The sequence below is a fragment of the Cololabis saira genome, chromosome 9 (assembly GCF_033807715.1).
Source record: "Cololabis saira isolate AMF1-May2022 chromosome 9, fColSai1.1, whole genome shotgun sequence".
Classification (NCBI taxonomy): Eukaryota; Metazoa; Chordata; class Actinopteri; order Beloniformes; family Belonidae; genus Cololabis; species Cololabis saira.
Window position 1 is genome coordinate 14,811,480 of NC_084595.1, and position 25,216 is coordinate 14,836,695.

General features: G+C 44.0%; 1 protein-coding gene across 1 annotated transcript; it reads left to right on the top strand.

Annotated features, from left to right (window-relative positions):
• Positions 1–2: 2 nt before the first annotated feature.
• scarf2 (scavenger receptor class F, member 2) lies at positions 3–23,742 on the top strand. Its single transcript, XM_061730530.1, has 11 exons — positions 3–633; positions 3,155–3,213; positions 3,324–3,425; positions 6,086–6,605; positions 7,165–7,383; positions 7,523–7,651; positions 7,989–8,092; positions 10,611–10,725; positions 10,977–11,074; positions 19,982–20,137; positions 20,655–23,742. Exons 1-11 carry the CDS (start codon positions 524–526, stop codon positions 21,878–21,880), a joined length of 2,838 nt encoding a protein of 945 aa, XP_061586514.1. The 5' UTR covers positions 3–523; the 3' UTR covers positions 21,881–23,742.
• Positions 23,743–25,216: the final 1,474 nt, after the last annotated feature.

The following is a 25,216-nucleotide window of genomic DNA, read 5'->3' on the forward strand; positions in this document are numbered from 1 at the left end:
GAATTTCCCTCCTGCCACTCCTGAGAGCGCAACACAGGACCAAAGTTACGGATTACGCGCTTCTCCTCCAAAAGGGAAAAAGCAAACGACTTCTCCGCTTTCAAACTCATCCACAGTCCACAAACTTGAAGGAGATTTGGGGAAATTTGATCTGCTAATGTCAACTTTGAAAGAGTCGACTCTTGCTGCTTGATAGAAGCCCTGATCGGAATAACCAGCGCGCCGCAGGAGCATCAGGGCGACTCATCTGGAAGTTTTAACTTGAAGATTGGACTTTTGTCTTTTCCTTTCTCTCCAGTTTTCTTTTTTTGTGTGTGTTTGCCGAGTTTCCCGGTGGCGTTGGTTTGTTAAACATTTCAAGAACAAGGATTCAGTGACTCTTCCAAAGAAAAAAGTTTTTCTTCACATCTGGATTATGCGCGTGAGGGAGACTCGGGAGTGAAGAGAGAGTCGACCATTGCTGCCCTGGAGAAGGGAAATGCGGAGTGAAGACGGCGTCTAGGAGGATGTTGCTGCTTGTACGATGGAAGTGAAGAACCTTTCTGCTTGTGCTGCCTTGCTTTGTCTTTTCTTTTGTTCAGTTCTGAGCCAAGACCTGAACCCTAAAGGCAGGAATGTCTGCAGATCAGCTGGGTAAGAAGCACGCAGAGGAAACGCGCCTTGGTCCCCTTGTCTCTATAGCTGGGGTCCCGGGGGTCCCGGGGGGGTCATGCTCTGTCTGCCATGTCTGACCTTCTTCTGGTAGTTTACTGAGAGTTTGGAAAAGTGCATCACTCACTTCTTAATGCTGTGTTTTCCTCTAGTGGCTTAAGAAGAAGAAAAGTTTTTTCTGAATGTGACCAGGTCTCATTTATTAGTTGGTAAAATACTTTTACCTCGTACATAAAAAAAAAAAAACAGTCCTCAGTGAAGCATTCAGCCTCAACTGCTTTTATTTTCATGTTATCCACTCATTTTCAAGTGTATTCAGGGTGACCTATTTTGAAGACATAACGGTGTCTGTCCTGTGTAGCCACAACAGGAGGAGGAGACAGCTGTGCAGATGTGCAGCCTGCATCTGGAGCAGTTCTGTCGCTGTCCTGTAGGGGGCGCTGTGCTTGGGCCCGAGGTTGGGAGATCTGTTTGATAACAGAATGATCAGGATTCACCTTCCAGCCTCATTTAGGTTGTTAGAGGAGGTTTACATGAAAAAAGAAGGATTGCAGTGTTAGAAGGCAGGAATACCCTGTGATGTGACGGATACTACCTAATGGGAATGCTTTGCAAAAGGGTCTCCGAAGGTTGCCACAACAGAGAGGTTCAGAAAATGTTCAGGGTACTCTCAGGGAAGGTTGCAAGCAGCCAAGAACGAGGTTCATTTTTACAAAAAAAAAAAAAAAAAAAAAAACTTTCCATGGAAACAACCAGAGTTATGACTTTCGGGCAACGCTCCCACAGCTGAAGAGCAACTTTCCCAGAACTTTCTGGAAACCAGAGATTGTTACCTGAGAGGCTTTTCTCTGTCCAATGAATCCACATATTCAGACAGCTTCTTCTCAGCAGTGGTTAAACGCACGTCCACAGCTGAGTGAAAGGTCTGAATTCAGAGGCACAAAACATGTTCATGTTGAGTTTATTCTCCAATATTTTCCAGACAATGTGCTCGTAGGTTGGTTACAGTTCGTTATAAGGGAATTTCTGTTATACTGGAGTCTTTCCTAGACTGTAGGGTGGGTTGATACAGAACAACAACAACAGAAAGGTCCTGTGCAACAAACTTGACCAGCCTGAAAATAGCTTATCTGAAAGGCCAGAGACGTGTCCCTTCCTGTGCCGTCCAGTCAGACTGAACGCTGCTCATCAGACACGTCATGGTGATGCAACACTTTTCTCTGCATCAGGAGCAATTATCAGACAGGATCTTTGGGTTTTTCACACTGTTATATATAAATAGTCCTGGTGTCAACAGTTCTGGTCGTTGCTGTATTCAACATCCACTCCGGTGACCCCTCCGCTCCCCGCTCCCTCATTCTCCTCCTTCTCACTCGTAATGACTTTGTTTTTTCTGCCTTGAATCACATGAATAGAAGGAAGTAGTTTCACATTTATCATTATTTTACAGAATTTCCAGTATGCGTCCTCACATTCATCTGTTGAATGAGAACGAAACGGCAACACAGTTGAACTTGACTCTAATAATAATAATGTCTTTTTTTATTGAAAAGGAATTGCTTTCACGAGTTGCTAGAAATCTTTGATGTGTGAGGAAAAAAGCTGTAAGCCTGGAGACGTTTTCAACCCCAGACATGGTTTTTCTAGTGGAGAAAGAGCAGAGCTGGAAGTGTTTGATAAACTTAGTTGAACCATTGTCTTTGTGGTAACGAAATCGAACAGCACTTTCCTAAAGATAAGCTCTTAAACAGCAGTTTAATGGCAGAAAACAGGGAAAATAGTTATTCATTGTGAGTGCTGACAGTGACCGACTGAGTGTAAACAGTTAACGTTGGTTAAGGTGGTGGAGCTCTGAAACACCAGCTTCGCTGTCACAATATGTATATAAAATGGCAAAAAAAACAACAACAAAAAAAAAACCTTGTTTCTTTAATAAGAAGTTGAAGAACACAGAGAATAAATCTCTGATCTTCAACACATGCCTGTTTTGGCAAGATAAAAGACGCTTTGCTGCTCCCTGAAAGCAAACCAATCCTTCTTCTTCAAAGAATTTGGGGGAAGCCGATGTGTTGCAGGGGCCTAAAGAGGTTAAAGGCGTGGGAGGAAGAGGAGATGCATCCGTCCTTTCCTGTCAGGCTGAACACCGCCTGCAAAATATTGTCTTTGAATATTCATGCGCTCTCCTCGCTGTCTGGGAGCTGGAGAACCTGATAAACTGCACAGATTTGGAGGTTAAGAGCTTTGGAGTGTGTTTATCTTCTCCAGACCGGAATTACTCATATTGAAATAATTATATAACAATAAACTAAGTGTTTGCATCATGCACAATGCCTCGCACGCGTTTGCAGGCTTCGCATGAGCCACATCAGTAAGAGCTATGGGATCAAAGAGGCGGGAGCCGGGTGTGGATGTTGCCTCTTTGATACGTGTTTGTTTTGCTTAATTCCAGTCTGTCGCTCCACCCCCCCCCCCCCTCATTCTGTATCTCATAACTTTCTTCCAGGTCACCGGGATTGGTGTGCTGCAGTGGATGGGGGCAGTTAGGGAATGAGTGCCTGACACGTACGCAGAATTGCTACATTTATCAGAATATGTCAAACGGTTTACTGTGAGAGCCTGCTGAATAATTTGGCATGTTTTTGTTTTTTTTGTCCCCCCCCCCCCCACTGTAGCTCTCTGTGAGGGCAATTTCACCTGCAAGGACAACGAGGTGTGTGTCAGGCCAAATGAATGTCGCTGTCGTCATGGATACTTTGGAGCCAGCTGTGACACCAGTAAGGATTTTTTTTCGCTTCTTTTATAAACACTGTTTCTGTACCCCCCCCCCCCCCCCCACTCCCCATAAAGCATAAAGGCATAAAGGATCACATACATGGAAACCATCATCTAACTACTGTATGTTATGATACTTCAGTCACGATACGATATTACGATATCCAAATTTGCGATATATTGCAACGTTATACATAGTTTGCTGAAAACTGTAAAAGGCATTATGCATCTTAAAACCTGAGTTGCATGTACATCCGATTATAATAATTCCTGGGACAAGCTGAGTCAAAACAATGTAATGCAAATTATCCATGCCGTTTTATTGTAACCATACAACCTGAAGTTACAACATATTTGCATTAGCTTTTCATATTATTTATATAATATGAAATTAATATAATTTAAGCCCATGTATACAATTAAGTCGTACTGGATTTACAACCCGTCTGAAACATGATTTATTATTTGAAAGGAAAAATAAATCAATATTCAAATTCTGGATATCTTATCGGCCAGCAAAGTTTCGCGATATATTGCCATATCGATATTTTTGCCCAGCCCTAATTTCCTTAATTACTAAATGTAAAGTAAATTTGTAAAGCATTGACTATGATTTTATATGAAATCACACAAAAATAATGGTAAATGTAAGCATGTAAGCATGCAAGTGGGCGAGACTGTCTGAAAATGCACAGCTCTCTTGAGTTGCACTCAGGAAGAAATTTGATTGGCTGTTTATAATGTAAGAAAGTTAAACGAGGGACGCTGCTGTCTGAGCTCCCTGTGAGGGCTGGACCTCAAAACCCGGATAGTTGTTTGTTAGATGGATGTTTTCATCATCCAGAATTGATTTCTTTTTCTCCCTCACAAACAAGCAAACGCCACTCTCGCTCACTGGCTGCTGCGAACGTCACCTGCAGTAAAATTCAGTTGCCTTTCAGCTATTTAAAGGGAAGACGGCGTGCCGGAGACCTCGGCTGTGTGGCACACTTAAATTGTATGATTACAAGCTGGCGAGTGATAAACTCTTGCTTTTACTTACACGAATAACTCCAGTCAAATGGCGCAGAACCCTATCCTCCGCTGAGGCTCCAGCGTGCCTAACATATCCACTTTGGACAAGCATGTTTCCTAAATGATTAGATGGAATGTAAATCTGCAAAAAATAAAATATGAATCATGAGAGATAACCGTGCTGAAATATGAAACTAAAATTTGACCACTCAGTTGCTCCGTCCAGACTTTTAAGAGACTTTTGATGAAAGTGTTTTTGCTAAATAACTTAATGGAATGCAAATCTGCAAAAGATCAAATATGAATTATGTGATATCCCAGAATTATGTGAAGCTTGACCTCTTGAGCAGTGCTTGTAAAGTCAGTTTCCAGCTTTGTCGTGGTGGGAAAACAACTGGACGAAAGTAGTTGCCGGTGTCAGCCTGCCTTTTGTTAGGCAACGCAAAGCAACTTTATTTATATAGCACAATTCAACACAAGGTAATTCAAAGTGATTTACATCAACCTTAAAAGCGGCAAGACATAATTAGACAGTAAATAACAAATAGAATGAAATAAAATTATGAGAAAAGAATAAAATAATAAAAAGCATAAGTTGCTGAAAACTAAGGGCAGTAGAGTGCTGCAGGTACACATCTCATTCGCGGTTTTCAGAAAGTATTTAATTTAAGAGTACGCTTAAATAACAAATAAATGAAATAAAATGATAAGAAAAGAGGTAAAATAATAAAAAGCACAAGTTGTTAAAAAGTAAGGGCAGTAGAGTACAGCAGGTAAGTATTTAATTTAAGAGTACGCTTCAGTAAACAGTAATGTTTTTAGGCCTGATTTAAAGGAGCTGACAGTTGGAGCAGACCTCAGGTCTACAGGAAGTTTGTTCCACCGGTGAGGAGCAGAATAACTGAACGCTGCCTCACCTTGCTTGGTTCTTGTTCTTGGGAACCACAACAAACCAGACCCAGATGAACCTCAGGGGTCTGGGAGCTTCATAGGAACTAACAGATCAAGCATGTATTTAGGTCCAAGACCATTCAGGTCTTTGTAGACCAGCAGTAAGATTTTAAACTCTATCCTTTGACTCACTGGAAGCCAGTGTAGCGATTTCATGACCGGTGTAATATGGTCCAGTTTCCTGGTGTTTGTAAGGAGTCTGGCGGTTAGCTCTTAGTAAGACTTTTAATGTCTTTATTGGACTTATTTTTCTGCATTAATGTTTGCTGTTTTGACCAGGAAACGTAGTTTAGAAGCTGGTTGCTTGAGGAAGACATGTGCTTTGGGCGGCCCGTTGTTTCCTGTGACACAACAGCAAAGCTCAGCTTCTGCTTTTCTCTGCATGATTAAACATCGTTCTAAAATAGACAGCGGTGACATCATCACCATCACTTTCAGCACACTCATCAATCTGGTCAGGAAGTCAGAAAGGGGAAGTGATACTTTCATGTTAAACAATAAGGCCTTACGACTTCATCCTGATTTATCATATTTTTGTCCAAAAAGCTTGTACACAATTCGTCTTGCCATTTTCAGATGTCTGGTGTCTACATTGTGACAGCTGTTAACTTGATTTAGACTTTTGCTCACAATAGAGTGTTTATAGACCCTAATTTTTGGGATATTTGACAAAAGTTCTCCCATTTCCTGTTAACAGAATGCCCTGCACAGTACTGGGGACCTGACTGCAAAGGGAAATGTCACTGTTACCCCAACGGCCAGTGTAACGACCTGACCGGTGAGTGCACCTGCAACCACAACCGCTGGGGTCCGAACTGTGAGAACGCATGTCTGTGCCAAAAGGGCAAGTGCGACCAGCAAACAGGAAAATGCACATGTCACCCCGGCATCTGGGGTCCCCAGTGCAACAACAACTGCTACTGCAGCGTCAACTCGGTGTGCGACTCCATGACGGGGCGGTGTCTGTGCAACCCCGGCTGGATGGGGAGGAACTGCGCCATCCAGTGCAACTGCAACGGCTCGCCGTGCGACCAGTTCACGGGGCGCTGCCAGTGCAGGGAGAGGCTGTGGGGCCCACGCTGTGAACGATACTGTCAGTGCTACCACGGCAAGTGCAACCCGGTCGACGGCTCTTGCACGTGCACTCTGGGCTACCGTGGGAAGCTCTGCAAGGAACCGTGTCCGGCTGGATTCTACGGTCAAAACTGCAGGAACAGGTGGGGGAAAAAAAAAGTTTGGGAGAGCGCAAATACACAGATTTCACAGATGCCTATCATCTGATCCATGTTATTAATGTGGTTTTGATAGGAAATAAGAGTTTTTATGTGGTGCAGCTCATAACCCTTAAACATTTTAACGGCAGAAAGTAATAAAGTTAGATTTGGGGCCTGGTCTTTATATGCTTTATCCTATAATTATCAGCCAATATATGTTAAAGCAATTCAGGTTACAAACTTTACCTTACATGGTCACACAGTAGAACTGCCACAAAAGAGCACAGGAAGAGTTCAGAATCAGAATCAGAATCATCAGTTGGCCAAATCAGGTCAAACAAGACATGGAATTTGACTTGGTTATTTTCACTCACTGTACAGTAAATAGACAAATGACAGCTCTTATTAACATATATACAATTTAAAAAAAAAAGGTGAAAGGTGCAGCTGTATGAGGTAGACATGGTTATTGAATATATTCTGTAGTGTTTATGTCTTTCTGTGCATTTACCTTTGAAAACCCCACCATTAAGCTGCTTATGTCTTACCTGGGTGCCGGCAGATGCGGGCACTGCAAAGGCCAGCAGCCCTGCAAGGTGACGGAGGGCCGCTGCGTCACCTGCGACAGGGGCTGGAACGGCACGCGGTGCGATCAGCTCTGCTCCAAGGGCTTCTTCGGAGAGAACTGCCAGGAGGTGTGTCCCACCTGCAAGGACGGTCACCACTGTGACCCCATCCATGGCAAGTGCTCCCACTGCAACGCCGGCTGGATTGGGGACAGGTGAGAAAACCGCTGGCTGCTTGTTTCTGTCGTGTTTCTGTCCTGCAGAGCTTCATCAGCATAGACTCTGAAACTAGAAATGTGTTCAGCTATTGGATCATATGTACCTTTTTTTTAACCGTCTATCTTTATGTGCTAGGTGCGAGGTGCGTTGCCCCAATGGCACGTATGGCGAAAACTGCGAGAACAACTGCAGTCATTGTTTTAACGGCATCTGTCATGTTGTCACCGGAGAGTGTCTGTGCGACCCCGGCTTTTATGGCACCTAGTAAGTCACAAGACACCTTCTTTGGGGGGGGGGGGGGGGGGGGGGGGAAAGGCATGTTTAATGTTTAAGCCCCTGGCAGCTTCACAATACACAATGAGGAGTTTCGATGACTCTCATAATACCTTTTTCCCCACAATTACCGGTCTGGGAAGTGCAAGATCCAGCGCCATGTTTTGGGCTCCACTCACAGAGGAGACAAAAATATTAAATTCCCTGCTGGAGACACGACCTTACCCACTTATGAATTTTCTTTTCAGTTTTTCACCCTTCTTGGACATCTGCCCCGTAGGATAAACTTTAAACAGATGTTGTTTTTTGTCTCCTCTCTGCACTCAAGCTGCAACATGACCTGTCAGCCGGGCCAGTACGGAGTCAACTGCAACCAAACGTGCTCCTGCAATGACAAGAACTGTGATCCCGTGTCTGGGGCCTGCTACCTCCGTAAGGAAAGCTGCAATCTTAAAATCAACCTCATGTTCAGTTTTTCTCAGACAAAACAAAACAAAACAAAAGATAACTACATGGCAGCATATGCTGAAATAAACGAGTGTGCATCCAGAATGACAGCAGCCTGGCTGGGCATTAACGGTGTGAGGGTTGGCTGTGCGCTCCGAGGAGCAGCAGTCATCTCTTCAGGTCGGTGTGTGGAGGAGACTCGGGGGGCCTTGATAGCATTTCCAGACCGAGACTGGTGTCCTTTTTATGGCTGTGTTTGTTGGCTCCTTTCCTCTGCAGCCAGGGTAGAGCGAGAGGAAGGAAGGAGAAATAAAAAGGCTGATGGAGGAATGGAAAGAAAAAAAGATCATTTGGACTGAAATAAAGAGCCCAGGGAGAAAAAAAAAGTTGGTGGTTTGAAAGCGGGATTATTGGAGGCAGGAGATGAGGGTATCCGCTGAGAGCAGACAGAGATAGCCGAGACCTTCGTCAGGCCACAGTTTGCTCAGCGACAAACAACAACGCGTGGCGTTTGGAGTCGAGTGTTGAGACGCGCAGTTCCTTAGATGACCACAGGGGGCTGGCTCACGTCTGTAACAGCGGCCGGGGGGGGGGGTTAAGATACACCTCAGGTAACTACGGAAGAGTATTAGGGCCATGCAGGACATAAAAAAATATTTGCAAGGGCAAGATTTTTTTTTATTGTGCACTTCAAGAAAAAAGTCGAAATGTTGAGATTGATGTTGAAATACAATTTCGTGAATAAAGTCGAAAACTTGTGAATAGAGTTGAAATTTCGAGAATAAAGTTGAAATACAATTTGGTGAATAAAGTCGAAATGTCTCCTCTGGCCCATCAAATCCAGTCTGAAGCCGATTCTGAAATACAGTTTCATCTATAGGCCTACGAGGAATTTTGTAATACGCTGTTTGTTACAGTCTCAGAAGGTTAACTTTATTCTGGAAATTTCGCCTTTTTTTCTCAAAATTTCTACTTTTTTCTCAAAATTGTACTTCAACATTATTCTCGACATTTCGACTTTTTTCTCGAAGTGCATAATGAAAAAAAAATCTTCCCCCTCTAAAATATTATTTTTATTTTTCCTCTCTAATACTCTAATACATTTGTAAAGTGGCAGTTTTATGCATAATTAGGGGCGCGGTTTTGATGGCTTCATGGTAAATGGCTAGCTGTCGTAGCTTTACCTATCTAAGGGCTGACTTAAAGGGGACCTATTATGGCATCTAATACCTATTTTAAACAGGCCTTGAATGTCTTAAAAACAAGCTTTTGATTGTTTTTGTTAAGTAAATGAGAAATTCAGCCTCTGAGCCATGTCTTTATCATCCCATTCTCTAACCTCATTATCTATGCGGGATTCTGAGTGGGCGGGGCTATGATAATGAGGCACTGTGCTGATTGGCTGGAAAAAATGGCGGAAGCTCCGGCCGGCGGAGTAAGTTGTGGGGCCAACCTATGTAAATCGCATTTTCGTTACGTAATGACGGGAGCAGAATCTGAACGGCTCGTAGAAGCCACATCACACTGGACGGCTCATCCGGGCGGCTGTACAGACACTGCAGATTTTTGTTGCTTTCTTCCTTCTCTGAGTTGGCAGGCTGAGGGGAGACCACTTTATATATGTTAAAGCAAGAGAAAACGTGTTTTTCATAATAGGTCCCCTTTAACTTCCTCTGAACAAACACCAAAGTGAAGCTGAACTAACCAGGGGGCCACAATTACCTTCGTTCACACACAAAGTCTGCTGGTCGCTGGTCGCTGGTCGCTGGTCGCGTCCCCTGTAATGGAGTAGGAACAGGTGACTCTTTCAGACTGACCCACTTTGCCCGAACGTTCGCTGGAAACCAGTTCGGAGAAGCCTCAGGCCACAGTCAGTCCCTGACATCATGGTGGCGTGGAACTAAAACGAATAAAAAGGCTTGGGCTGCATGCTCCACAGAACCCTGAGTGACGTCAGGGTGTTCAGTCCTGCTCTTTTCATACAGTCGGGGGTCAGTGACATCATCAAAACTAGTCGCTCTCACTTCAGTCCCGGCCCAGATCAGCGATGACAACATACCACAACCAGACGGTCCCATAATCCACCGCAGATTTATGTGACAGCATGAAGACCTGAGGGTCTCGGCCCGTTACCCCATTAATCGAAGTTTACTCCTCCTCCGGCACTCGTCTATCTTCTCAAGTGTGAAACACCATCAATAAGTATGCAATAAACGTCCTTTTTTTTATTTTGGGTGTATCCCCCTTCAAGAAGGAGGGGTGCTAATAAATCACTGATCACCTATGATGATGGGTAGAGTTGTGAAAGTGGTCTCCAGTGGAGGGGAAAGTGGTTTCAGCTCTTCTGAGAGTATTTACATCAGTTTTTATGAAAGCTATTGCATGATTAAAGCTATTTTTTGTTTCAGTTGCTTTATTCCACACTTTTTACAATTAACTGTGACAAAGAGAGGCATTTGTCTGTAACTGGCACATCCTCTTTTCCCTGTATTTTATCTGTCAGATCCCAACCAGCGGATGGGTGTGATCGCAGCAGGCTCCCTGGTCTCCTTCTTACTGATCACCCTGCTCTCGCTGCTCTGCTGCTGCTGCCTCTGTCGACACAAAGACAACCACAAGTGAGAATGAAAACCCAGCAACATTTTTTCCTACAGATATCAGGTTTTCAAATGAATAAATGCATCAAAAATGTCATTTTAAGTAGTCGTTTATATACCGACATTGCTGTGTGAATTGAAAAAGAGATCCGTGTGAGCCCTCGACAGAGGCCGAGGGCCAGGCTTTAAATACCTCTTCTGCATGATTCATTTGGATTTCCATGGCGTCATCCTTTTTTTTTCGATGCTAACCAAGGCAACTCTACCAACAGCAAAAAAGCCAAACGGATCTTGTGTGGACGATTCAGCAGAATCAGCACTAAACTTCCCCGTATTCCACTGAGGCGACAGAAACTGCCCAAAGTAGTCGGTAAGCCCCAAAACTTTTTTTCTCATGTCTCACCACAGCGCTGCAGTGCCAGAAGCAGCAGCTTTGATGAGATCTTTATCTTTAGTGCTTGCACGGAGGATTGTAGGCATTAATAACCAGCAAATTCACCAATAATGCAATGTTTAGATTCTGACCGGTGGGATGTTGAGGGGGTGATGTTTCCCCGTTTGACATAGTTTGAAGACAATGACAGCATTTTCTACTTCTACCTAAGTCTGCCGCGTAGACAATGAACACGGCTGAAACGTGCACGGCGGCTGCAGGCGAGTTTGGGGTTTCATTTGAAAGAAACGGTCCGGTTTTAAAGCCCGTTATTATTCTTGGCGCTCTCAAATGCCATGTGTTTATATTGACACAACCCTAGACTTGGGCCTTTTTCTTCTCATTTTTTTCACCCATTTTCCATCATCCTCTTCTCCAAGAAAGTTTTTCTTGTGCCGAGAAGGAGGTTGTGTTATTTAAAAAAAAAAAAAAACAGGAATATGGTTGTAAGAGGGGCCCGTCTGGTGGTGAGTGACGCGTTATCAAAGGCTGCTCTGTTTGGGCGGCGCTGCAGCGCGCTGCTCCATGCTCAGGTCTCGTGGTGTGCGTGACAGATCTGTCTGTGACCGCACTCTTTTTTTTTAGTAGCAAGATGAGATAAGAGGATTTTTTAAAAACCCATCACAAACAGTTTTTCATGGCTATTTTCTTCAGTTCTAAAAAAAATCTTTTGGGGAATTTGAGCTTCAGAATTTCCTTCAAAACATGTTTAATTTAACGTTCATGAGGGGAGATGGTCACTTTGCATTTATTGAGTTATTTATTTATACCCCCATGTAAGTGATTGTTCCAGCGATACTTGCAGAATAAATGCAACATCATGCGCTTCTCATGCGTGAATTTACTGTGAAAATACTGGAGTGTTTATTGTAAAATCAAACTATAGTCTTGTTCAGCTAGAAAGTTCTTATTTGCCAACGAATCAACTGATCGATTTATTGAAAATCATCTTTCCTTTTTTAAATAGTTGTTTCCTGTTTAGCAGCTATTTGTTTTTTTTCTGTTTTCCCCAGAAAATGTAGACAGATGCCTCCAGATATCTCCACTGTGGGAATCTGTTTGTTTGTTTTTTTGAACATCTTAAAGGCCATAACATTTCAGAAACTGCAGACATAACCTCTTAACTTTGCTTTGGCTTAAGTGCCGCAAAGAATTTTAATGGGTGCTGAGGATGATGTCGTTCTGTCGGGTTATAGCCTCATGCTGCTTTCTTTCCAGCGCTGGAGGAGCAGGTTGCTCCTCAGTTTCACAGCTGATTTCTCTCGCTCACATCTGCCCGTGTAACGTTTCAGTTCAGGTCCGACCCTCGGACAGAGTCGTCTTTGTGGCTCTGCTGTAGAAAATACTCATGTTTAAAGTGCTAAAACAGTTTCTACTATAGATAATAGTGTGACATACACACGTAACTCAGAGGCTTCATACTTCATACTGGAGCTAAAGACATTTTTTGAAAATTTCAAATTCACTCTAATATGTCAATTTGATCCCATTTCTGCTGCTCTGCCTGTCGTTGTGCTGCCCACGGAGGCGCGATCTGCCAGCATTTAGAAACTCTAACTCTGTCTGGAGCTACGCAGTCCTGCACACACACATTCCAGAGGGGGCCCGATGGGGCTGGAAACAGGAAGTGGTCAAATTTACCCCAGCTCGTGTCAGAGCTGTGATTTATCCACGCCAGGGTCAGAGGCAACAGATGTGGCAAGACAAAACTGATGGGGGATCAGGGCTTCGGGGAATAAAGGACACGAGACAAAAATGTTGTCCCAGCGTAGTTGGTCTGAGAGACGCAGCTACGTAAACACTTGGTCACCTTCTCCCCTCCTGGCAGATCCGATGCTTGGAGTTTAACATTCCTGTCTTAAGCATATTTACTCCACGCCCTGCATATTCCGTCTGGCAGTGCTCGCATCCTCCGCGTCCGAATGCTCCCTTACGAATCCCTTTAAAGATCAGTGCCACCTGCCTTTTTAATGTTTGTTTACCCAGAACAAGCTGGCTTTGGGATCACAAATGTGTTTGCAGCTGCACTCGGGGTGAGATAAAGGGGGGAGAACGGTTTCCTATGCAGCAAATGCATTTAGTAAGTTTGCCTTTTAGAAATGGAAATGTTTTGTTGCATATCATTATTATTATTGCTGGCTAATTTTGACGCCGGTCCCCTCCCAGATTTCCAGAGGACTAGAGCAGTATTTTAACTCGATGCTTTCAGGCTTTAGCCTGCAGCCGGCTGCCTCTCGGCTGGCTCTGCCCCCGCGGAGCAACTGTGGCTGTGGAGCCGAGCAGCTGGGACGGGTCAATCACGGGCTGTTGTGTGAAGCCCTTTATGCAGGGAGGGATCAGAGTGGCGTCCAGTCTGCAGTCAAACTGCCCCCCAGGACCCACGGTCTCCAGGACGCAGCTTTCAAGGGCAGTTGTTCCCGTGGCTGCATACTGTACAGGCAGTCCTGTAAAATGTGCCCATGTGTTGGCTTGCTGACTTGCAGGAGGGAGATCTCTAGGTTAGCCGCTCTACATTCCTCCGTCTGCAGAGCCTCTGTTTGTCTGCCAGCTGCTGCGCACTGAGCATTATTCTTTTCTTTTGGTTGGGAAAAATCTTCAATGACCATAAGTGGAGATTTGATGAAAAAGATCAATATTAGAAGTGTGGAAGCATATAGCATAGCATAATAGCATAGCATAATAGTGACAGGAAGAGGCGTGCATGTAGGAAGCAGAACAAACGTAAAGCTTTTGGAGTTAAGCAGCCGTGTAGACTAAAGAAAACAACTTATTAGACAAAACATTCTTTAATGGTGAAATGTCATGTGGATAATGATCAAAGGTTCCTTCAGCAACTATCTATCCCCAAAATTCAAGTCAGCTGAAACCAAATGTTGTGAATGACTTGGGTTTTCCGTCAATCTTTTAATTTTTTGAGTATATTCAGAGATAACGGCACCAGGATTCATTGGAGTCATATTGTGAAAGACCGGTTCAGGGAGCATGAGTCGTCATTTCAGCAATGACTTGGCGACAGCAGATCTCAGACCTTAACCCCACTGAGAGTCTTCGGGATGTACTGGATAGGTCTGTCCTGTCATTGGTGCAAGATTCTAGCAAAGAAATGATGCAACTCTGGATGGAAATGGATGTTTTACCATAACACAAGCGTAAACAACACCACAATACACGCCATTATCAAAGCTCAAGTTTGGACAGGCAGTGAACATATAATATAATAATTGAGCCCTGTGTGTGTGTGTACATATATATATATATATATATATATATATATATATATATATATATATATATATATATATATTTACTTTGTAACTATTTCGTTAAAAAGACACAGGTTATGGCTGATGATCAAAACAGTCAAACAAACAAAAAAAACAAAACAAGAAATGACGGACAATCTTGTAGCTTTGCTGGAGCCTAGCTGGAGCAGTTAGAAAGAAAAGTATTTCCCTTATGGAGGAAGTAGTGCCGAACTACAGAGAGACTGCTCTACACGCATTAGTGACATATGGGGTTTGTAAGCTTGGAGGTAAAACTTCCAGCCAAAAAAGCATGAACAAGATGTCACCATCCAGTTCTCTGGGAGAAGTGTTTGCGATGCGGTCTGGAGGATGATTTCCAGCACTAAGAAAACCTCAACTGAAGAAATCTTTGCTTCAATCTGAGTGATGGCCTGGAGCATCGTAAATAACTCATCATAGCTGAATCACCTACGCCCAGTAATCCAGAAGGCCTCTTAGAAAAGGATGCGAGACTTGGACAGGAACGGAGAGCTTTTATTGATAGCTGTTACAGAGCTGTTTCTCATGTACCCAGTACCCTGGATACAGCGAGTGGGGAAGAAAAGAGCCTTCTGGATCTCTTAAAAAAGTTTTTCAACAGGGAATGTTTTGGTGGAGATTTCTGTGTGACACCCAGTGGTAAAATTGATAGATGGACTTGTAAACATAAGGAAACTATTTTATTATTGATGTCACATGTGGAGATTTAAAAATCTTAATGTTGACAGATGAGCCTCTATCATCTGAAATAGATTGCTGCTATGTCTCAGTTAAAATGACCCCAAAGCTCATTAAAGACCTTTAGACCTTTTGTTTTGTTCTCTAACTACATTCGTCTTCAGTATTTAGATTTTAGTGAAATGTAAGAAAGCTAATAAAGAGTTTTAAGATCAAACAAGCGATCATAAAAATGCTTAATGCATGTTATTTAGGCCTGGTGAGCCATACTCACTCACTCAGTCACTTTGTGAAATGGCTCTGGTACCTCAGCCATCTGCAACCGTTTCCATCGGTATAGAACGTACCGAACCAATTGCATCAGAGTAGCGCAAGCTCCGTGCAAACCATCCAGTGGTATATTCCTCTACGCCCATTTGTACCCTCCCCGGGAAATCAGTCAAACCCTGATGAAACAGACTAAAGGGCCATTTGTGCCACTGAAACGGACACAGGGCCTTCTGGCCATGTCTTGCAGTTATGTCTGTCTTTGGGAGCGTAGCCTTGATGCTTGAAGGTATTGTGACATAATTTTTAACATGCTTTTAACACTATTAAAAGTCTTGGCCAATATCCCTCAAATGTGTCTAAAAAGGTATAACAAGAAAAACTTCACTCCAGTACTCCATGCCTGGCTTTTTATGACGGTGTTTTTTTGCGCAGTGAAAAACGCTTCCTTTTCCCCCTTTCCTGTCAATCATTGCCCCGCTCCTCCTCCAAACCTCCTCCAACCCAACTGCTACACACTTCTGCCGTCTCCACACACACGCGCGCACACCGAACCACACACCGACACACAGCCCAGACAGGGCGACTACAGCCCGGGGATGAAGTCCGTGACCAGAGGACTGGAAGGCAGCACCGTAGCTCCCTGCAAGCAATACGCTAACAGCGGCGTCGGAGAGTTAAGCCGGGAGCGACAGGCGAAGCATGCACGGAAAAGCAGCACGGCGAAGCAGACAGTCCACAGCAAACAATCACAAAAATAAAGGCATGCGAAGCAGCAGTGTCCCCTTATCTTAAGTCCAGTCAGTGGCCGCGGGTCTTTTTAGCAGTTGTCCTCCGGTGATGAGAACAGAGGGGGCTCTAAACAGCTCTGTGTTAAGCCTGATGTATGGTTCTGCGTTAAATCGACGCAGAGCCTACGCCGTAGGGTTCAGCGTACGGTGCGCGTCGCCGCGTAACCCTACGCCGTAGGCTCTGCGTCGGTGTAATGCGGAACCATAAATCAGCATTAATGGTGCGCTGGAGAGGAGAGGAGACAGGGAGCTGGGTGGAGGGGGCGGTGATTTAGCGGACCGTTACGTAACGGTCCGCCACCAAACCAGATGCGCCGTTTTTGCATAAATGTGCGGAAAATCCCAGAAAGCACACAATACACTGAATGTTAAAAGTTCATTTTTTTTGGGTGTAATTGATGTCAAGACACCCAACAAAACACAAAAAATCAAGAAAAATGTGTTTTTCATGTATCTATACCTTTAACATTACGGTTGAAATGGCACAACGCCACCAGAGGGGGGCAGTATTGAGCACAGTGAGCCATGTGTGGGAGGTGGGAACTTCGGGCGAAACATCCGAAAGCAGTTTCAAAAATGAAGTTTTAATGTCAGTCATGCACAGGTGAAATTATAGGAATGAATTGCCCATTTATATACACACGCACTTTGTGTAATTGTAAATATGAAATAGCCAATTTTGGAGTGGAGTTAGTGGGTTCTACAATTAAAAGACATGTGGGATACATTTCTTTATGGGTAAGGCAACCTAAGATTTTATTTTCATATAAAAGTTACAGAAGGTTGTATGTGGGATAGTGACAGAAACAATGTTTTAGAACAGACTGATGTACAAAAGGGGACTTTAAATGGACCTTAAGGCCACATGTCCACTATACCAAGAGCGAATTAGCGTCAAGACTTATTGCCCACCACACCCCCGGGAGGCTTGTATTCAAAAACGTCAAGAGAAATCCACAATCGTGGTGTATTTCAGCTTTATTATTTTGTTGTAATGCAGGAATGTTTGCCATTCCAGTTGTTGGCAAAAATCTAAATCACTGCTGGTTTAGCTGAAGCTGGGTTAGTATAAACCGGTGGTTACTTGGCTTATGTTTGTATCATGACGATTACAGATGAAGAAGTGATATTGGCGGCTGAACCAACTGTCAATCAGTCATATTAGACATAAATGTATTGCTTGATATAAATTCCCCCCCAGAGTCGTCAAGGTGGTGAAATCAAACAATTGAGACCAAAATTATTTTTTTAAAACCAGACTGTGAAAAGCGGCGTGTCAAGGAACCGCAGCAAATCTAGCTATCATCACGAGACTTAACCTGGAAGTTGGACGGTTGCCACTTGACTATTAGAGCAAAGGGCCTACGGAGAAAATCAAATGCAGTTTAGTAGAGATCAATGTCTGCTTTGATTGGATAACGGCCTTTTGTTCAGGGCTTTCGTCTGTGTAAATTTGGACCAGGGTGGCCTGAATGTCGATGGCGACCATGCCTTCCTGCTTTCCATAGGAAATGAGTGGGATCCATGTGATGCGAGTGACACCTCAACACCTCATTAGTATAGCTAGTCAAGCTAATACTTACAAACTAAACAGCAAGGCTTCAATATAGACCTGAAGCAGTGGCTTTAGTCAGCAAACACAGCTAACACAGCTAAAAGGAAAAAGAGAAATAGGCCAAACCTGGTGTTTGGTGGAGAAAAACCTGAAGGCGAAAGAGGGTTAATTGAAGGGCGCGTGATGTGATGGTTGGTCACGGGAAGCAACTGCGTGAACAACAAGCAGGGTTTAGGATGAAAAATAAACCAGACATTTGGGTTTACAGTATATGTTATGGTGAGAGGAACGTCAAAACAGACTGTTGACAAAATATAAATATATATTAGTAAGATTTTATTGTTTCATGTTGGCACTTGGGAAACTCATCGCTGATCAGGGTCCTGGTTCAGTCAGGGGTCATGGTTCAGTCAGGGGTCATGGTTCAGTCAGGGGTCCTGGTTCAGTCAGGGGTCCTGGTTCAGTCGCTGTCCTGGTTCAGTCAGGGGTCCTGGTTCAGTCAGGGGTCCTGGTTCAGTCGGGGTCCTGGTTCAGTCAGCGTCCTGGTTAGGGGTGGTTATTGGGAAGGACCTCACGATACGATACGCATCACGATACTTGAGCCACGATACGATACACATTGCGATATCCCGATTATGCGATATCCCGATTATTATATTCTACATAGTTCACCGAAAAATTTTAAAATGCATTACACATCTTAAAATCCAAGTTGTTTATATGTACATCAGATGATAGTGATGGATCTTAAAATCCGAGTTGCAAGTTCATCAGATTATAGTGACAATTCATGGGACGAACTGAGTCAAAACAATGTTTTATTATAACTATACAAGCTAAAGTTACAACATATTTGTATATGTTTTTCATATTATTTACATCATATGAAATTAACATTAAATTTAGTATGAGGTTGCTTTAATTATGTGGCAAATGATAATAAACACAAGAAAGATGGTACTAGAACCAAGGACAGGCACAGTGATCAGTCAGTATAGACATAAATCCATAAATAAATAAACCTCTGTCCATTATTTTTCATTTTTTAAGGACAGGCAATTGTGTTATATAAAAAATAAATTATAAAATGAAATAAAACATGAAATAAAACCTGAGCTCAGTGCAGGGCCCTCCCAGGGTTGGTAGAGAGTGGCAATGCCCAGGACTGTCACTTAGGTAGGAGCACTGGGTGATATAATGGGAAAAAAATCGGGGATAAAAAAAAAAAAAATAAAATCGATATTGAATCAGCTGGAAAAGTATCGCGATATATTGCCATATCGATATTTTTGCCCACCCCTATTCATGTTGGCACTTGGGAAACTCATTGCTGATCAGGGTCCTGGTTCAGTCGGGGTCCTGGTTCAGTCGCTGTCCTGGTTCAGTCGGGGTCGTGGTTCAGTCGCTGTCCTGGTTCACTCGGGGTCCTGGTTCAGTCAGTGGTCCTGGTTTAGTCAGGGGAAGTTTACCGAGGGCTTGAACAAACCAACGGATCTGGCATCTAAACAGAAGCATCTGAAGTGGTCGTCATGTCGCGTTAACGCCCAGTGCATATAGGCCAAAACGGCACTCTTCACACCGGATGGGATCATTAACCCCAAATATGCTCCAGAAACCACAGCTGTCCCGAGAAGCAGGGGTCAGCAGAATGCCGGAGTGTCTGATGGGGGTGGAGGGAGGATGGCGGGATCAGGAGGGAGACAGTGAGGGAAGAAAAATGTGACCTACATACAGCTGAAGAGGAGGATTCAGCGAAGGAAGGCTCATGTTGCTCTGCAGTTCAGCTTAGGACCCAGCTCTTGATCAGTGGAGTTGATCAGATAATGTTCATACAGCTGCTGTAGCAGCAGATCTGCACTTGCTGCGTCTCAGATTTGTAGGGGAGTATATTTGTGAAACATGCTCCTTGTATCAAGTCTAGCAAGTGTACCTGGTTCTACTCGTGTCTTATCTCCACGCCCACCGAGCAGTATGAGTTGGTTAATTCCCTTTATGACGAGACAGTTACTACACTAGAGCCATAAAAATGGGAAAACACAGAGGACCTACGCACAAATATCAGTTTTCGCTTTTAAAAACCCATAAAATAGAAGTCTGTGTTTGCTCACATGTAAAAGCAATAAAACACTTTATTCCATTGAACTCATCAAAACCGCCGGTTTCTTCAGAACCGCTTCGGGTCTGAGTGGGAACAGACTGTTGTTCTTGTAATATAGTACAAAACCCTCAAAATGACCTTTTGGCTTATTCATTTGTTTTCTGTTCTCAGTAGCCCACCACGACCCGGAGAACACCTTCAACTGCAGCTTCATCGAGCCCCCCTCTGTGGCCGAGCAGATGTCCCCCTCCTCCTGGTCCTCCCAGGAGTCCTTCTCCTCCTATGAGAGTGAAGACGAAGGGCCAGTTTACTGCGTTCCCAACGATGGTCAGTCACTGTGAATAAACAGTATGGTTATCTGGACCGATGCACGTAAATCCACAATGAGTCTTGATCACAGGGGAGTTTCACACTCTCGTGCAAGCTCCGAGATTAGTTTGTGTTCTTTCAGAAACCAGACTTCGCCGTGACTCATGCAAGTCTGCAAATGTCATTATGGAGATAGTTGGCTTCTAATCACATGCCATCTAGGTCATGGTTTTCCTTTGAGAACATGTTAAGTATAAACAGGAAATGGAGTGGTCTAGTTAGCTTTCCACGTAAATCCATAGTAAGACTAAGTTCTTGTAGATTGGTAGAAAACACATTTGAATAAAAAGTCTCCAAATAAAGGAAACGGTAAAGATTTGAAATATGTGTCATTTCCCTTATATGTTTCATTTTACTGTATGTGTTCTTTCTGTTCAATTTACCTGATCATATTTTATTGTTATGAAGCCTATAACTTGCTATATCTTTGAGGTTATATAATTCATCTGATATGCCCTCTTCCATTGGTCAACAGAATCTGTGAGTGATGCCAAAGAGAAGCAGAGCCCAAGCCCTGCTGCAGAGGAGGTGGAAGAGGAGCTTAACGACGAGGATGCAGGGGAGTACACTTCCCTCAAAGACACAAGTGTCACCAAGCCGGAGAGCGCTGAGCCGCGCCTACACAAGTACTCTGACAGCGAAGGCTCCAACAGCGGCTCTGACTCCACGGCCGCGGCCCTCTACGCTCGCGTCGCCCGACTTTCAAAGCAGTCCAAGGACGACGAGGGCAGTGGAAGGGACGGGGATAGCACCCCTACCCCGGAGCCCAAGCGAAACGGCAAGCCGCCGCCTTCGCCTGGAAAGCCCAAGCCTCGCCCCCCAGACCCCTCTACTAAGCCCAAAGTGTCGTGGATACACGGTAGCACAACGGGGTCTCCACTGGCAGAACAGCAGGGAGGAGTTAAGTCGTTTATAATGTCCAAAGAGAAAAAGAGGAGCTCCAGCGATGGGTCATCCAAGAGTGAAGAGCGGCAAAAAATAGAGGATATTTGTCGAGCCCAACAAAAGAACCAGGAGTGGAAGGATACAGGTGTCAATGGGTCCGCCAGCAAACACAAACCTCTGCGAGGTAAGAAGTCTGGGGACGGGCACAGCCCCAGTCACATGGATCACATCAACGGTGTCGTCCAGAACGCCCTCAAGAAGATAAGTAATTTCCATAGCTCCTCACCTGAGAAGAAATGTGTTGACAATCCAAAGCAGACCCCCAAGGAGCCCCCCAAGAGCCCCAAGTTAATCCACCCTCACATGAACTCTGAGGCCGCCACGCTGCTGGCTGCTCAGCTTAAGGAGAAAACCCAAAGCATCAACAGGCATGAGGGGACAGGACTGACCAAGACCAATGGTCTCTCTCCATCCAAGGGGCACAAGGAGAAACCCACACCACCGCAGAAAGCCAAGAGGACTGCGTCCAGTGGGCTCGGCCAGCAGGGCTCCACCAAGCCCCTGCTGCCCACCTCCAACAGCCTCCAGAAGATGGTGGCGCCCGTCGCCAACAGCTGCGGTACCCCAGAAGCCAAGAGCCCGGAGAAGCAGGACTTGAACGGCTCCAGGACAGGGGACCTGTTGGACCCCACACCAAAGAAGACCCCCATAAAAAAGCCCCCCAGGAAGAAAGGCAAGGAGGGCACCTTGGAAACGGTCGAAAGTAAACCCCCCCCGCCAAAGACAGCCATTATGCCACCACAGGTAGTGAAGTAAGTCTTTTAAACAACAAGTTGCACAAAGGTTGTGGTGGATTTTCCACAAGACTGAAATGTATTTGTTTCGAACGTTATCCGACATTTAGTTTTTCAATTAAGGAATAACGTGTGTTCTGTGACTTCAGGACCAGTTAAGAGTAATACATTTGTTTACACCGATGGTGTAATTGGGTCACATTGGCGAGGTGCATTATAACCTCTATACGCCATTGTACTACTCTTCAGCAATACTTTTTCTTTTTTTTATTCTTTTTGGGGAACCAGTACGTATCAGCTTCACACTGCAACCTGTGACTCGGCCGGACACAACTGTGAACAGAGTTGCAGAGACATTAGCCAAAGTCAGTCATCTCTTTTTCTACAGCAGCTGGTCCACCGTTATATTTATATATGGAAAACATAGTTTTAATTAAGGAACCAAATGCCAGGAAAATAGCTATTTCCATCGAGGTTCTCCACGGGTACTAAAGATTAGCAGACAATCAGCGCTCTGATGATGACAAGCCGACGCAAGAGAATACAGCCCTACAGCAAAGCCAGTTTATGACAAAAGTCTCATTTCCAATCTCCAAGGTTGTCTTTTGAAAGTAACCCCGACAATATTCATAGGCACTCATTTTTTTTAAGCAAAGGAAAGACATTCTTCAATGTCTTTCAGCCTCCCTGTCATTAGGATTATTAAAGGTAGTTTTGGTAACACCAAATCACCAGAATGTGCTCTTACTGTACATTTTATTCAGTCTGCTAAACCACTTAACCATAAATGAGTCCCCGGGCGATCATGTGTCCTAACTTGTCATGTTTCCGAATCGTTTGGAATTCACTAAGTTTCCCTGCGTTGAGGACGATCGGCCTTTTCAAGTGTGCTGGAGAAAGAAATCACTCTGCAGGACTACGCCCTTTTCAGTCAATTCAGTTTCCTATTGATTTATTCGTATAAGCACTAATTCACAAAAATGTCAAGTAATTTCAAAGCACTTTACAGAGAAAACAAACAGGCTCGGAGCCATCCAATAAATACAACTCATTTATATTCCAGTTTTATTTCTCTTTAACCCAATTTATCGTAATCCATTTATCATGCAATTTATTCCAGTTCAGTCTGATTCAAATGAATCCGTATGGCACACTTCCTACTGATTCAACGTGAGTCTGGATATCCAGTCAGTGTCACATTTGAGTCATTTTTGCTTCAGATAGGTGCTATTGCGATAACCTGTAAGGAAGAAAAGCTATTCAGGCAAAGATATTTTCCTCCCCGAGGATCGCATCATCCAAAGCTAGCAGAGTCATGCTGAACTGAAGAGGATGCTTACATTTCATTGCTTTGGGCTGAGACTGAAACGAGATGGTACTTTGCTTTGTGTACAAAATGTGCCTCAACTGTAGATCAGTTTAAGCAAAGTAAGCTGTTTGTGCCTAATCATAATGTTCATTTCAGGTGTTGATAGTAAAGGTAGGGTAAGTGATTTTAGACGATGTCCAACCCAGACGCTTTGTCACATTCAGTAAATATTAGGGCTGGACCCGAAAACACAGACGTCAGGATATTCATTTGTTAGGTGGGCACCCAGTTCTCAGGTTTTTGGGGTGGCTTTTTTTGTGTGGGGGGGGGGGTGGCTTTTACAAAGAATCAACTGCAAGATCCAGCTCTCTCCCTCACCCGTGCCCATTAAATCACCTGCAGCTCAGCTTAGTTGTTAAGGGGATGACATCACACTGTGTGGCACACGTTAAAGTGAGCGATGACCCTCATTGACGTCTGTTGTGCAGTCTTCAGCTGCTGTCACACACTTTTCCACATCTCTCGCTGTTAGCTGTGGACATTACACTAACCAATGTAGCACCTGTGCCCCCATCTCGCCTTCAGCCTCGTACGTCATACAAGAGAAACACCTCCCCCTCCCAGCAGACATCAAAGCTTCAAATATTTGTTGTGGATGTATCGTGTGAGCGCTGGATCCTCCTGCTGACGTTCCAGTTGTGATGTTAGTCGGACGGGGCCCTCGTAAATATCTTGTGACCAGCTGCCCATCTTGTGGCCACACAAGGTCCCATGTCATTGTTCTTACAAGCCCCTACTTCAAACACTCGGCAGTCCATGTCCCATTGATCATCCCGTTGGTACAGTATTCCAACAGGATGACAAATATACAAAGCCTTCAGCTCCGACTAGCCATTTCCATCCCGCCCATGATGGAATTCCACCATGAAACCCACTAAGTGAAATAATCAGACATCCCAAGTCTCCCAGGATCTCCGGGAGTCTCCTGCATATTCATATCGTGGCTTCCTGATGCCTGCAAATTAAATACAGTTTCTGGGAAATTGTACGGTCCCACAAATGTCTTTGTGACAGCGAGAGGGAGTGACAGAGAGAGGGAGTGACTGCGAGAGCGTCCTCTGTTGCATCCAGTGGGTCTCCTTCTCTCTCTCACATTAGGCTTTACATCCACATCAAAGTGTCTTGCAGCGTGATAATCAAGTATCCAACGAAGGTAATGTTGATGCATTTCACCCTTAAATGTACCGCTGTCAATCAACTGGGCTACATAGGCACTGTGGGAACTATGCCTTATTTCCTGCGGGAAATCTCACAGCCCTTATGTGGTTCAATATAAGGGCTATTCTTGCCATTTTCAAATGTGTATACAAACATCTTGGTACTTTTAGGTGGCTATAGCGCATATACTTGCGTGGCAGCCCAGATAAATGAGTTCATGATGGTGCATGTGGGAGAGAGTAGCTGGCTCTCTTTGTATTGGTGATCTTTTGTTTCAAATATCAACAGATGTGACGTCATCCAGAAATTCCTTACCCTGCCTTTAAAATGAAAAGACTAAAACCAGTGTTGGGGTGGGATACATACATTTGAGTACTTTGGTTTGTCAAGTGAAAACCTATCCAGTATATGTCAGTTATTAGTTGATTGCTATATTGAAAGTAGCGCTATTAACATGAGGTGTAGAAACGGATGATTAAAAGAAAGCCGCAGAAAGCTACGTTCATCTACCGCTGGCATGTTTTGAGCTGAATAATATCGCCGTCATAAAATGTCTTGGTAGTGTATATTTTTGTCAAGGTACAACACATTTCTTTGGTTATTTTTATCAGCATTTCTACTTGTATACTTTGTGTACTTTCTATTATCTTTGTAAGCTGTGCTTATATGACCTTTGAGTTCCTTGGTGTCAATGAACTGGCTTTCATGATGTAATTGCTTTTTTTTTTTCTTTTTTTTTTATCCGTTGCTTATTTAAGGCTCCGACGCAAGCCTTTAGTACGAGTACGTCCTTCTGTAAGGTTTACATTGGCTTTGTAATTGTTCTCTGTT